This window comes from Phlebotomus argentipes, unplaced genomic scaffold (genome assembly GCF_947086385.1).
Source record: "Phlebotomus argentipes unplaced genomic scaffold, Phlebotomus argentipes genome assembly scaffold_18, whole genome shotgun sequence".
NCBI lineage: Eukaryota > Metazoa > Arthropoda > Insecta > Diptera > Psychodidae > Phlebotomus > Phlebotomus argentipes.
The window spans coordinates 13650314-13666019 of record NW_026776177.1 but is presented as its reverse complement, the minus strand read 5'-3'; the positions used below and the strand labels follow the sequence as shown (position 1 = coordinate 13666019).

General features: G+C 45.2%; 2 protein-coding genes across 2 annotated transcripts; both read left to right on the top strand.

Moving 5' to 3' along the window:
• Positions 1 to 2020: 2020 nt before the first annotated feature.
• Positions 2021 to 3121, top strand: LOC132259213 (uncharacterized). Its single transcript, XM_059756767.1, has one exon. The coding sequence runs from the start codon at positions 2021 to 2023 to the stop codon at positions 3119 to 3121; it is 1101 nt and encodes a 366-aa protein (XP_059612750.1).
• LOC132261283 (titin) lies at positions 3076 to 15164 on the top strand. Its single transcript, XM_059760021.1, has 7 exons — positions 3076 to 3103; positions 3203 to 4045; positions 4816 to 5193; positions 5257 to 5405; positions 5478 to 5758; positions 5820 to 14136; positions 14198 to 15164. Exons 2-7 carry the CDS (start codon positions 3311 to 3313, stop codon positions 14940 to 14942), a joined length of 10605 nt encoding a protein of 3534 aa, XP_059616004.1. The 5' UTR covers positions 3076 to 3103; positions 3203 to 3310; the 3' UTR covers positions 14943 to 15164.
• Positions 15165 to 15706: the final 542 nt, after the last annotated feature.

Here is a 15706-nt window from a genome sequence, read left to right as displayed (position 1 = left end):
GCGCAGCACTTCTTTGGTGGAAGAGGAAGTTGGACTTGCTTAGGATGTTCAATTGGATGATCGACAATCTTGAAATATTCATGGTGGTTACAGTAGAATTCGCATATTTTCGCTAATTTCCCAGCAATTTGAACCACCTTCACATGCTGTTTCTCGTATGACTGTATGTAAGTCGACAAATACAAATTTATGTGTGCCGTCGAACAAGAGTAGGAGGGCCCCCTTCCATTCACCAAACAGAGCCCCACTCCGAGCGAGCAGAGGCCCCAACTGAATGACTTCAACGGAAGAGCACGGGAAAAGCTCAGTCTGCCGCTGAAAGTGCTTCTGTGTCGTGTTCATCATTATTTCAATAAGACATTCCACCAACATATTCCTCCAGTTCGTGACTCCGTCCCCGCCCTGCCCCCCAAATTCACCCCCGTGTCCGCGCCCCCTGCGGGACCGCTGTGCGCCCCACACGTGAATCTCCTTGCAAGTGCTTGATAAGGATTATTGCGCCCGGCAAAGTGAACTTTCCACAGTGCTCAAGTCCGCGAGTGCAAGAAAATCCCACTAAAAGCAGCGAAAAGTGGCCAATTTGTGATAAAATATCGCAAGTGTTTGCTCAAAAAACTCTCCGGAGTCAACATCATACCTTATAAATATAAAATCAACATACGGCCTTTCTCGACCTTACGTAATCGCCGAGCCATCAAGTGAACAACCAACCAAACGTTTTAAACTGAAAGTGTGTGTGCCATTTACATTCAAATTATCTCTCTCGCGCGCTCGCGAGACTCTCGCACACGGCAATTTCTTGCTGGTCACACAGAACGTCGAGTGTCTTCCGCCGGGAATGAGCGAGTGACCCAAGGATTTGCAGTGGCCTCCCCAAGAGGAGACAAAGCCTGAGACAGAGAGAGACTGTTTTGTGCATTAGTGGCAGAGTCGCGCCTTTTTGGCCGAAATATAAAGGTAAAAATCAGGCTTTGAAAGTTTCAGTGAAAGTGTACGCAAAAATGGAAAAGTGATCTCATCTTCGAACGTGAATTCTGAACATCCATATGCTGTGCTCCTTCTATCTGTTCAAATTCATATTTGCAGCCCTTTAGAAAATATCATATTATTGCATTTTATAATTTCTCCGCACATACTTCGTGTACTCTAGTGAAAAGATTGTGAAAAACTGTCTCATGGGAATGTATTAGGAAATTCTGTGTTTTCTCGTTACATTAAAATGAGTCTTATTTTACAATTTATATGTATAAACCAATGTAAAATCCTGAGATACTTTTCACCACTGTCGCCATTTAAAACAAATCAATAAGGACAATCTTAAGTCTATCATAATGAAGTCAGATTACATAGAAAAACACTATAAAGACGGAGAGAGAAGGAAATTTTGGCGACATAATCAATACTTTTACTTCTTTCACTCTGATTCTCTAAAATGTGCTCCGTGACAAAAAGTGTTTTAAATTTAACCCTGATACATTCCATTGGGATTCAAAATAAGAATTCACGTGATATTTCGCAGAATTTTTCTCTGATTTTTCTCTCAGTGAAAGAATAAACCAGTTTCTCTTGCCACAACGTGACTGTGAGACCGGAGAAATATTTAAATTAAGCGAGAAAATCAGTTGAATTGTTGAACTCACAGTGGCTCTTAAAAATTACACCGAGAAATCTTGCTATTCCACACTACAGTTTTTTGCGATAACATTCTTAACGTGCAAATTTAAAGAATTCCACGCAAATGATGTAATCCCAAAGCTTTCGTCTTTCTTTATCATTGCATGCTCAAGAGAGACATCATAAGTTAAGCCCTGAATGCCTTAAAGGAATTTACTTAATCTCACCAGCTTGAAGTTGATTTGCCATGTTCGCGATTTTTATATTTGGAGAGAGCAACTTTTTTCCAATAAATCTTCTCATACACTCAGCATTGATGTGTCGCACTGAAGGATGAATTTCTCGATGAGATCACTTTATATGTTGCAATTTCTCGGGAATACTTACAGTTTCGCATTGCAGATCGATGGTGCTGGAGAAATCACAGAAGAAGACGTCTTCGCAGGGGAAATCCTCTGTGAAGACGTCCAAGACTTCGTCTTCCACCTCTTCCACGCAGAAGTCCTCCAAGATTGTCTCGTCGTCCAGCGCCGGAAGTGTTAGAATCGAAGAGAGTTCTCATGATACGCCAGACTCCTCACTCACCACGTATATCGTGAGTGACGAGGTGATTTCCAGGAAACCGAAGGAGCACATCATCTTCGGTGGTACTCAAATCACTGAAGTCGGCTCGGTTCTGGGTAAAACCGGTGAGGATACGAAGATTGTCGCAGCACCAGGCGTGACAGTCACTAAAGTCGAGTCCGGCTCTTCGTCGTCCATGAAGAGCAGCTCCCAGAAAGCCTCTTCCAGCAGTTATTCAGTGGAAATCGTGGACGGCAAAGAAGTGAAGAGAGACGCTCAGTCGCGCGAATGGGGCTCCAGTGACACTCAATCGCATGCTGAGGAGTTCAAGTCCGTCTCTGGCACGGGAAGAGCCACAGAGACTCAGTTCGCGGCCAAATCCGATTCGGACTCCCTCAAGTATGACACTGGCAAGGCTGGACAACAGCCGCTCTTTGATCGCGTCATGCAGAGCGAGGAGCGCTTGGTTGAGCAAGTGGGCAAAGAAAAGCCCCTGGATTATCATTCCCAATCCACACAGTATGAAACCTACGATCCGGCCACGAAGAGGATTGTCTCGCGCGCTGGAGACAGCCAGACGAACTTGTCCGAGGGCAAGATTACTCAAAGCATCGACTCCACGAGTCTTCAGAATGTGCTAAAGAGTTCCTCAGTGGATCGCCTTACGGCGGAGAATGTGCAGCTCTTCAACAGTCAAGCAAAGAGCTCCAGCAAGAGCGCTGGAAAGGATGTCACGGTGATCACTGAGGAGCGCAGGAGCAGCTTTGATGACACGGCGTCCGGCAATACTTTCATCATTGAGGAACGAGGCCAGCAAGAGAGACAATCTGCGGTCACGGACAGAAACCAGAGCTCGTGGGACGGGAAGTTCGTCTACGAGAAACCGCAAATAATCACTAGTAGCAGCAGCTTCCAGGCAAAAGATGTAAGTGATAGTGTATAGAGGAGAATGAAGCCGACTTATCTAACTATAATTAGCCTGACGAGATAGAAATAAACCGCTTTTTCCAATTTCTATCTCCAGAGCGTTGCCAATGCACAATCGACAACGACCTATAAAACTAAAGTCTGGGACAACAAAACTAATTGCTGGCGTGTGGTTAATGAGACTACAGTCAACGAAAAGGACGTGATGCTGGAGAAAAGCCATCGGATTAACGATCAACCCGAATCCACGATGAAGAGTTCAACTTCAACGAAAGAAGTTATTGATAATCGAGGACAAACGTCTAGTAAAGAAATCACTTCACAAAAGAGTGATCAATTAGCATCTAAGAAACAAGTAACATCAAGTGATCAGGTGTCTAGGAAAGACTTTACTGATGTTTCGAAGAGTCATAATCAATCAGTAACTCAATCATCGAAGAGTGACATGAAGAGTTCAACTGCCAAGACTTCGGCTGTGAGTAAAACCTCAACAGAGAGTAAGTCAACAAGTAAAATCCAGCAACAAGTTTACGATGAGAAGACAAAGTCCTGGCAGGAAGTCAATGAGAAAACACTGAAGAACAAGCGACCCTCGCTCGTGCGATACGTGAGTCAGGAGAGCGATGGCACGTACACAACGATCTACAAAAGGAAGATCTTTGACGCCAGAACGAGGCAGTGGAAGATCGTGGATGAGAAGGTGTTCAAGGATCGAAAGCCTCACGACACGATTCCTGAGTATCCGATCGAGGATGCAACCAACAGAACAACAACGACGTACACAACAAAGGTCTACGATTCAAATACTGGCACATGGAAAATTGTGGATGAGCAGAGTTTCACAGACACGGACACATTCATTCCGAAAGACATCGTGCAGGAGATCGAGAAGGATCACCCCGATTTGGCCAACATCACAACAACCACAGAAATAACGAAGGTAAGTGGAGGAAATGGCATTTTAATGAACGTCCGCTGTGTGCAAAAAAGAGCCAAGAAAGCAGATCGCGACCTACGCACCGCCTCTAAATCCCGCCCACGCAATCTCGCGATCACTTAATAAAGTAGGAAGATTGAGTGGTTTTCGCGCGAAAGTTACTCAGTGGAGTGCAGCTTCATCACTTCCATTTATAGCCACATTCGACCATGCAGCGATCGTTCTCAGAATTTGAGAAATTGCTAGAAGATCGCACTTCTCCAAAATAATGCCATATTTGCATAATGAGTGATCGCGAAAGCAACTTTGCAAGGTGCGCGAAGTGAAATGTTTGCCCATTTACGATAATGTCTCACATAAATTCATTGGCTTTATTGACTTCTCGCGCGATAACCTTCGGCAGTTTTCTTATCAGCCGGCAGCGATATGCGAAAAATTACAAACGGAGAACGATAAGGAGTATTTTGGCTTGAGAATATCTCAAATTTGCACGGGGATCAACCTCCAGACTAACTGTTTGAAATTCATGTGTGGGTTTAAGCCACTCTTTATATAGAATTCCAGCTAAAATTGCGAGATGAATCACGCGAGAATGTGCAGAGTTCGATAGGTTTCATAAATCATTGAAATATTTCAAAACTTTAATGTCATGTGTTTCGCATTTTGGAAGCTAATGCAAATATTTTTTACGAGTAAATATGCACGATAAAATTTTTATTTGCTTAAGGAGCTTATAGCAATCATTAAACAATTTCCATTTTTTTTTTAAATAGATTTTCGATGCCACGACCAACACTTGGCGCGTGATCGACGAGAAAACATCGACTGATGTCCTGGAGAGGATCGTTGAGAGACCAAAACGAACACGCGATGTTTATGTGCAGGATATAACTGACATCGACAAGTACAGATCCACAAAAGACTCCTCAGAGACCAATATAGACATTCTAAACAGGACAGACATCACAGATGTGACAAAAAGGACCATCAACGAGCTGGACGTGACTGAGACACTGCAGAGGAACAAGGATGTGGTGAAGAAAAGCAGCATTCTCGATGATTCCACTGATTCACGCATCGTGCGAGAAGAGATCGACATTGAGCGGAAAACCATCAATGATACGACCACAGATCGAAAAGCTAAAGACTTGGTGAGATATTAACGGCAATTTGCTGAGAATTGAATTAATGCGTCCCCTCAATTGCCCCAACAGAAAATCACACAGTCAACGAGCAAAACTTCTGGAGGTCAGAGCAAATATGAGGAAATTACCAAGAGTGATGTCATCAAGATTTCAGATAAAGTGTCGCGAGATCATGCAATTAACAAAGAGCAGTGTATCTGTGAAATTTGTACTTGTGGGTGAGTAAATTCCTCCTGAATTACGAAATTAGGTCAATTAAGGTATTTAATTCAATTCCTTGTGTCTTCTAGGCGGCATAGTTGTGTCCATAAGTCGGAAGATCATATTGTAATCACAGAGGATAAGAGCCACAGTGAGAAAATAACGGCATACAATCAAGACTTTATCAATAAATTTGTTGATAAAACCACTGATATCCGAGAGACTGTAAAGAAGCCGCAAGACAACTTGAAACTCGAAGGAGACTTTCAGGAGTACCGCAAAACCATAGATGAACACAAGATTGTAAAAGGCGAAAGAGCTGATGTTATTCGAAGAAAGGACAATTTAACAACAACTGGTGAATTTATTGGTACAGATCGAAATTTTGTCATCACCTCAAACAAAATACTGACAAATTTATCATATTTTAGATGTCACTACCGCCAGAACTGATTACACTGATTACACCAACGACAGAGAACGTGTATCTCCTATTCGAAGGAACACTTACACAAAAATTGAGGGCGATATTGACTTCACAACAACAAATAAAACTGAATTTATTGAACAAGAAATCCATTATCAACGTCCTAGGAAGAGAACCTGGACCAAAGACGATGTGGAGAAATTTTACTCCCAAACAGATGTGACTAGTCAGACTACCAATCAAGAAATATATCGTGCCATAAAAGACACCAAGGACATCAGACACGAGCAAAAGAAGCCACTGGATAATCTTCGTCCAGAAGGAGAGTTTTACACACCCGACAAACCTGGCTATCGACCTGCTGAGCGGCCTAAGCAAGTTAAACCTGAAGACAATCTCCGTCCAGAGGGAGACTTTGAACGCCCAACTAAATATCAACCTTCTCCAGGGGAAAAAAGAACACCAATAAAACCAGGAGACAATCTCAAGCCGGAGGGAGATTTCGATCGACCAGATAAACCGGGTTATCGTCCAGCAGAACGACCTCAGCAAGTCAAGCATCACGATAATCTTCGGCCTGAAGGAGAGTTTTATACTCCAGAAAAACCTGGCTATCGTCCTGCCGAGCGACCTCAACAAATTCGCCCTGAAGACAATCTTAAGCCGGAAGGTACCTTTGAAAGGCCGTACAAACCTGAATTTCGACCGGCTGAGCGTCCTCAGCAAAAAAGACCAGAGGATAATTTGCGCCCTGAGGGTGACTTTGAACGTCCGACTAAGTATCAGCCAACGCCAGGAGAGAAAAGAACACCTATTAGGCATGGCGATAACTTGAAACCAGAGGGTGATTTCGACAGACCAGATAAACCTGGTTTTAGACCAGCTGAACGACCACAGCAAGTCAGGCACGAGGATAATCTTAAGCCCGAAGGCGCATTTTACACTCCTGAGAAGCCCGGATATCGACCGGCTGAACGACCTCAACAGGTTCGCCCTCAAGACAATTTAAAACCAGAAGGCGATTTCCAAAAGCTTGAACGACAAGAATTTCGTCCAGCGGAGCGTCCTCAGCAAAAGAGACCAGAAGATAATTTGCGCCCTGAAGGTGACTTTGAACGTCCGACCAAGTATCAGCCTACTCCCGGAGAAAAGAGAACGCCCATTAGACATGATGACAATCTTAAACCGGAAGGAGATTTTGAGCGTCCAGATAAACCAGGATATCGTCCAGCGGAAAGACCACAACAAGTCAAACACGAAGATAATTTGCGACCTGAAGGACCATTCTACACACCAGAGAAGCCAGGATACCGTCCAGCAGAGCGACCTCAACAAATTCGGCCTCAAGACAATTTGAAATCGGAAGGCGATTTCCAAAGACCGGAGAAAGCAGAATTCCGTCCGGCTGAGCGTCCTCAACAGAAAAGACCAGAGGATAATCTCCGTCCGGAAGGAGACTTTGAACGTCCAACTAAATATCAGCCAACGCCAGGAGAGAAAAGAACTCCGATTAGACATGGTGACAATCTTAAACCGGAAGGAGATTTCTATACTCCAGAAAAACCTGGATATCGTCCTGCTGAGAGACCCCAACAAGTAAAACATGAGGATAATCTTCGACCTGAGGGCGATTTCTACACTCCTGAGAAGCCAGGTTATCGCCCCGCAGAAAGACCTCAACAGGTTCGCCCTCAAGATAATTTGAAAACCGAGGGTGACTTTGAAAGACCTGAGAAATCGCCATTTAGACCAGCTGAGCGTCCTCAGCAAAAGAGACCAGAAGATAATTTGCGCCCTGAAGGTGACTTTGAACGTCCGACTAAGTATCAGCCAACGCCGGGAGAGAAGAGAACTCCTATTCGGCATGACGACAACCTCAAACCAGAGGGTGATTTCGACAGACCAGATAAACCTGGATTTAGACCAGCTGAACGACCACAGCAAGTCAGACACGAGGATAATCTTAAGCCCGAAGGCGCATTTTACACTCCAGAGAAGCCCGGATATCGTCCGGCAGAGCGACCTCAACAAATTCGGCCTCAAGACAATTTGAAATCCGAGGGTGACTTTGAAAGACCTGAGAAATCGCCATTTAGACCAGCTGAGCGTCCTCAGCAAAAGAGACCAGAAGATAATTTGCGCCCTGAAGGTGACTTTGAACGTCCGACTAAGTATCAGCCAACGCCGGGAGAGAAGAGAACTCCTATTCGGCATGACGACAACCTCAAACCAGAGGGTGATTTCGACAGACCAGATAAACCTGGATTTAGACCAGCTGAACGACCACAGCAAGTCAGACACGAGGATAATCTTAAGCCCGAAGGCGCATTTTACACTCCAGAGAAGCCCGGATATCGTCCGGCAGAGCGACCTCAACAAATTCGGCCTCAAGACAATTTGAAATCCGAGGGTGACTTTGAAAGACCTGAGAAATCGCCATTTAGACCAGCTGAGCGTCCTCAGCAAAAGAGACCAGAAGATAATTTGCGCCCTGAAGGTGACTTTGAACGTCCGACCAAGTATCAGCCTACTCCCGGAGAAAAGAGAACGCCCATTAGACATGATGACAATCTTAAACCGGAAGGAGATTTTGAGCGTCCAGATAAACCTGGATATCGTCCTGCGGAGAGACCACAACAAGTCAAACATGAGGACAATCTTCGTCCAGAGGGTGAGTTTTATACTCCAGAGAAGCCAGGGTATCGCCCAGCGGAAAGACCTCAACAGGTTCGCCCTCAAGATAATTTGAAAACCGAGGGTGACTTTGAAAGACCTGAGAAATCACCATTTAGACCAGCTGAGCGTCCTCAGCAAAAGAGACCAGAAGATAATTTGCGCCCTGAAGGTGACTTTGAACGTCCGACCAAGTATCAGCCTACTCCCGGAGAAAAGAGAACGCCCATTAGACATGATGACAATCTTAAACCGGAAGGAGATTTTGAGCGTCCAGATAAACCTGGATATCGTCCTGCGGAGAGACCACAACAAGTCAAACATGAGGACAATCTTCGTCCAGAGGGTGAGTTTTATACTCCAGAGAAGCCAGGGTATCGCCCAGCGGAAAGACCTCAACAGGTTCGCCCTCAAGATAATTTGAAAACCGAGGGTGACTTTGAAAGACCTGAGAAATCACCATTTAGACCAGCTGAGCGTCCTCAGCAAAAGAGACCAGAAGATAATTTGCGCCCTGAAGGTGACTTTGAACGTCCGACGAAGTATCAGCCTACTCCCGGAGAGAAGAGAACGCCCATTAGACATGATGACAATCTTAAACCGGAAGGAGATTTTGAGCGTCCACAAAAACCTGGATATCGTCCTGCGGAGAGACCACAACAAGTAAAACATGAGGACAATCTTCGTCCAGAGGGTGAGTTTTATACTCCAGAGAAGCCAGGTTATCGTCCTGCCGACAGACCTCAGCAAGTACGTCCTCAAGATAACTTGAAACCAGAAGGAGACTTCCAAAGGCCTGAGAAAGCGGAATTCCGTCCGGCTGAGCGTCCCCAACAGAAAAGACCAGAGGATAATCTTCGTCCAGAAGGAGACTTTGAACGTCCAGTTAAGCCTCAACCTTATGCAGCTGAAAAGAGATCACCTATCAAGCATAGCGATAATCTCAAACCAGAAGGAGATTTCGAGCGACCAGACAAACCTGGTTTTAGACCAGCTGAACGCCCTCAACAAATCAAACATGAGGACAATTTAAAACCAGAAGGAGCCTTTTACACACCTGAAAAACCAGGTTATCGTCCTGCCGACAGACCTCAGCAAGTACGTCCTCAAGATAACTTGAAACCAGAAGGAGACTTTCAAAGGCCTGAGAAAGCGGAATTCCGTCCGGCTGAACGTCCTCAACAGAAACGACCAGAGGATAATTTGCATCCTGAGGGTGACTTTGAGCGTCCCGTCAAGCCTCAGCCGTATTCTGCGGAGAAACGAGCACCAATTCGTCATGAAGACAATCTGAAGCCAGAAGGTGACTTTGACCGACCGGATAAACCAGGCTATCGTCCAGCTGAAAGGCCACAGCAAGTGAAACACGAAGACAATCTTCGCCCTGAAGGACAATTCTACACACCAGAGAAACCCGGATATCGTCCTGCGGAAAGACCGAAACAAGTTAGACCAGAAGACAATCTTAAGCCTGAGGGCGACTTCCAGAGGCCTGAGAAATCGGAATTCAAACCCGCAGAACGTCCTCAACAAAAACGACCAGAGGATAATTTGCGCCCTGAGGGCGATTTTGAACGTCCGGTTAAACCTCAACCCTATATTGCGGAGAAGAGATCTCCTATCAAACATGGTGATAACTTGAAACCAGAAGGAGACTTTGAACGTCCTGAAAAACCAGGTTATCGTCCTGCAGAGAGGCCGCAACAGGTCAAACACGAGGATAATCTAAAACCTGAAGGAGAATTCTATACTCCTGAAAGGCCAGGATATCGTCCAAGTGAGCGTCCTCAACAGATTCGACCTCAAGATAATCTCAAACCTGAAGGAGACTTCCAGAGGCCTGAAAAATCAGAATTCATACCTGCTGAACGTCCTCAACAAGTGAGGCCGGAAGACAATCTGCATCCTGAAGGAGATTTTGAACGTCCAGCCAAGCCACAACCTTACTCAGCCGAGAAGAGGGCACCTATAAGGCATGAAGACAACTTGAAGCCTGAAGGCGGCTTTGATCGTCCACAAAAACCTGGTTATCGGCCAGCCGATCGCCCACAACAAGTAAAACATGAGGACAATCTTCGTCCAGAGGGTGAGTTTTATACTCCAGAGAAGCCAGGGTATCGTCCAGCAGAGCGACCTCAACAAATTCGGCCTCAAGACAATTTGAAATCGGAAGGCGATTTCCAAAGACCGGAGAAAGCGGAATTCCGTCCGGCTGAGCGTCCCCAACAGAAAAGACCAGAGGATAATCTTCGTCCAGAAGGAGACTTTGAACGTCCAGTTAAGCCTCAACCTTATGCAGCTGAAAAGAGATCACCTATCAAGCATAGCGATAATCTCAAACCAGAAGGAGATTTCGAGCGACCAGACAAACCTGGTTTTAGACCAGCTGAACGCCCTCAACAAATCAAACATGAGGACAATTTAAAACCAGAAGGAGCCTTTTACACACCTGAAAAACCAGGTTATCGTCCTGCCGACAGACCTCAGCAAGTACGTCCTCAAGATAACTTGAAACCAGAAGGAGACTTTCAAAGGCCTGAGAAAGCGGAATTCCGTCCGGCTGAACGTCCTCAACAGAAACGACCAGAGGATAATTTGCATCCTGAGGGTGACTTTGAGCGTCCCGTCAAGCCTCAGCCGTATTCTGCGGAGAAACGAGCACCAATTCGTCATGAAGACAATCTGAAGCCAGAAGGTGACTTTGACCGACCGGATAAACCAGGCTATCGTCCAGCTGAAAGGCCACAGCAAGTGAAACACGAAGACAATCTTCGCCCTGAAGGACAATTCTACACACCAGAGAAACCCGGATATCGTCCTGCGGAAAGACCGAAACAAGTTAGACCAGAAGACAATCTTAAGCCTGAGGGCGACTTCCAGAGGCCTGAGAAATCGGAATTCAAACCTGCAGAACGTCCTCAACAAAAACGACCAGAGGATAATTTGCGCCCTGAGGGCGATTTTGAACGTCCGGTTAAACCTCAACCCTATATTGCGGAGAAGAGATCTCCTATCAAACATGGTGATAACTTGAAACCGGAAGGAGACTTTGAACGTCCTGAAAAACCAGGTTATCGTCCTGCAGAGAGGCCACAACAGGTCAAACACGAAGACAATTTGAAACCAGAAGGTAACTTTTACTCTCCAGAGAAGCCGGGATATCGACCTGCAGAAAGACCTCAACAGGTTCGTCCTCAAGATAATCTCAAACCCGAGGGTGACTTTGAAAGACCTGAGAAATCGCCATTTAGGCCTGCTGAGCGTCCTCAGCAGAAGAGACCAGAGGATAATCTTCGTCCCGAAGGTGACTTTGAACGTCCTACCAAACATCAGCCGTCTCCTGGTGAAAAGCGAACGCCAATTCGTCATGGAGATAACTTGAAACCCGAAGGAGACTTTGAAAGACCTCAGAAGCCAGGATACCGTCCAGCTGAGAGACCACAACAAGTAAAACATGAAGATAATCTCAGACCCGAGGGAGATTTTTACACGCCTGAGAAGCCAGGTTATCGTCCCGCTGATAGACCCAAACAAGTGAAACCTGAAGACAATCTGAAGCCTGAAGGAGATTTCCAGAGACCAGAGAAGTCTGAGTTTAAACCAGCTGAGCGTCCTCAACAAAAGAGACCAGAAGATAATCTTAAGCCGGAAGGTGACTTTGAAAGGCCGCACAAACCAGAATTCAGGCCAGCAGAAAGACCTCAGCAGAAGAGGCCAGAAGATAACTTACGTCCTGAGGGAGATTTTGAACGTCCCAGTAAAACTCAACCATCACCTGGTCAAAAACGAACACCTATCAAACATGGGGATAATCTTAAACCAGAGGGTGATTTTGAAAGGCCTCATAAACCAGGATATCGACCAGCTGAAAGACCTCAACAAGTTAAACATGAGGACAATTTGAAACCCGAAGGGGAGTTTTATACACCTGAGAAAACAGAATATCGCCCTGCAGAACGTCCAAAACAGGTTCGTCCTGAAGATAACCTTAAACCTGAGGGGAAAATGATGATTCGCCGTGAGGATCAGTATAATTCTATCAAGGGCGAACGTTATGATGTTGTCAAACGAACCGACAATCTTAGTATGACTGGAGAGTTTATAGATATGAAGAAAAAGGATGACTATTCCATGACACGCGGAGAAAGGGCTGATGTAGTCACGAGAGAGGACAATCTGAAGATGACCGGAGAGTTCACATCGAAACGTTCATCTGAGGATTACAAGGGCGTGAGGACTGAAAAGGTTGAAGTTGTTCGACATAAGGACAATCTGAGATTGGAGGGTAATTTCGAGGATCACCATCGTCGAGATGATTTCACAGTGGTTCGTGGTGAGAGGGTTGAAGTGGTGAAACATCCTGATAACTTGAGGCCTGAAGGAAGCTTTGAGAAGAGGGACAAGCCCAAGTTTATGCCCGTTGAGAAGAGAAAGCCTATTAAACAATCCGATAATCTCAAGATGGAGGGTGATTTCTATCGTCCAGAGAAGACTCAGTCTTCGCCAACAGCTCGGCCAACGCCAATCAAGCAGAAGGATAATCTAAAGCTAGAAGGTGACTTTGAGAAGCCTGAAAAGAAGCCGTATTCTCCAGCTGAGAGACCCATTGCCAAGAAACCTCAGGATAATTTGAAGGTTTCCGGAGAGTTTGAAGGCAGAACCACCCAAAAGTCTGAGTTTAAGGTTGTTCGTGGTGAAAGGGCGGACGTGAAGAGAGTGGAAGATCATTTGGACGTCGGATCTGGAACTATGGAAACCACGACTACTGCATCTTCGAGCTTCAAGCAGCAGAAGAGGAGTCAAGTGACTAAACCAACAACAACAAAGCATCATCTGTTGAAGTCTAACATAACTTTGGGAGATGACACGTCGATATCCAGGACTACTAATCAGATGAACTACACAGATGTTCGGCAGAAGACTGTCAGCGAGAAGAAGACAACTGTTAAGGAAGATAAATCCACGAAGAAGGGAATACAGGATGGAATGATTGTCGTGACAACAAAGAAAGTTACAACTGTTCTGGCCAATGAGGCACCCGAAGAAGCTCCAGTCACAGAGATTGTCCACAAAGACAGTAAAGTCAATGTGAGACAGCACGAAAGCAAATCTTCGTCGAATATTAACATGGTAAAGCAGACAAATGTAGTCAACAGGAGTGAAGCAATTGAGGAAAGCAGAACAAGGAGAACCGAAAGTGGGACCAGAAATATAATTTCTCAAGAGCAATCCGCTCTGGAATCATCATCACAGAAGAGCAGAATGAAAACCGAGAGTGGGGCCATGAAGATGATTTCTCAAGATCAATCCGCTCTGGAATCGTCGCAGAAAAGCAGGACGATGAGAACCGAAAGTGAGGCCAGAAATATAATTTCTCAAGAGCAATCCGCTCTGGAATCATCATCACAGAGGAGCAGAATGAGAACTGAGAGTGGGGCCATGAAAATGACTTCTCAAGAGAAATCAGCTCTGGAATCATCACAGAAGAATAAAAATGTGAATTTGAGACAGTCAGATGTCCTCAATCAAAGAACAATGATGGAAAATGAGGAGAGAAGTCGCGGTGGATCACAATTCATCTCCAGGCAGAGCGACATTATAAATCAACAGTTGAATTTACGAAGCAACGATGAGACTGTTCATCACAGGTAATTGATAAATTTAATGGTTTTTACCTTTAAAATTCGCTGACACATGTATCTCTTCCAGTCACAGACAGTCCATGAGTAGTGCTCACTCGGAGAGCAGGATGTCCTGTCAGGAGAGCAGAGAGAGCAGGGAAAGCAGAGAGAGTAGAGAGAGCAGGGAGAGCAACGAGCAGCGACGAAACTACGTAGCTGAGAAGAATGCCGTCAACACGCAATATCATCGCCGGAACGTTCTGTCCTCAGAAGCGGACGTTTCTAATGCAGTATTCCATAGGAAGAGTGGCTCCTCGGCCGCCAACGAATCCGTCCAGTCCACCAGTCTCAGCTCCACAGCGGCTATCCAGCGCAAGAGCCTGTCCAATCTGCACGATCAGTCGCTGTACGCGGCCTCCTCGAACGACCGCAAGAGCTACAGTTCGCTCCATCGCCAGGGACGCGAGCATGAGATTCGCAGCAGTTCCTGGGCAACACACGTAGAGCAACCGACTCGCGTGAGCCACCGAGATAACCTCAGCATCGGCAAAGGCGAATTCTACGGACGCTCAGAGTCCAAAAGCTATGGCAACTGGGCAAGTTCGCCGGCCGGCGTGCGTTCCTACGAAGCGCCTCTCACCAAGCGCACCATGAATTCTTCCAGCATCTCTTTCGGCGACTCATCCAGCTTCACAGGCTACCGGAAGGAGTACGTGCGCGTCCAGGAGGGCCCCTGTCCAGCGCACGGCATCGACAAGGGTGCATTCAAGCACACGCGCGACACGAAGACGCACAAATTCTACATGCCCGTGACCAGCACGCCCAAGAAGTAACCATTCCAGCGCTTCTACAAGACAAGCAATACTATATTTACACACTGTTTCTAACAATTGGTGCTCAGAAAGATCAGACTTATTAACAAGATATTAATTATTCTCTTGCAATTAACGTTGTCTCTGTTGAAACGAATTAACAAACGTGTTCTACATATATTGTCATTTGATTAACATGTTATTTTTCTATGTGCATTTAATTGAAATAAAAGAATTTTGCCATTTTTATTACGGCTTGTTTGATTTGAATCTGAGGTATGGCGATAAAATTAAGAGATTATATGGTAAGTTTTTATATCCAAAAAGTACAATTAGAAAGTGGAGCATTTAAAAATCACAAATTTAGCGGCATTTTCCAAAAAGATTTTTTTTTTCACTATTAAAAGCAGTTTTTAACACTAAGAAACTTCCTTGTCTAAGAGATTCTCTATTAGTGACCCAATTTACATAAAGCAAAACCACTCAATCAAATTCAAATGCCATAAATTGGCTTAATTGACGAAAATGGGACTTTCGAGTCGCTGTCAGTCATATTTGTGCGACCGAGAGATAAGAATCGATTTCATATTTTCAACAAAGCTATTCACAATTGCATCGCCTATAGTTAAACTGTGGAAAAAGCAAATGTGGGAATGAAAACTCACCTCCAAGTACAGGTTTAATCAGGCGTTTAATGAGCGGCGCAAATTGTCCGTTGTTTGCGAGCGAATTGAAGGGCGCTGATTGTAAAATCAATAGTTGCGACAATGTCCTGAAAATGTGCC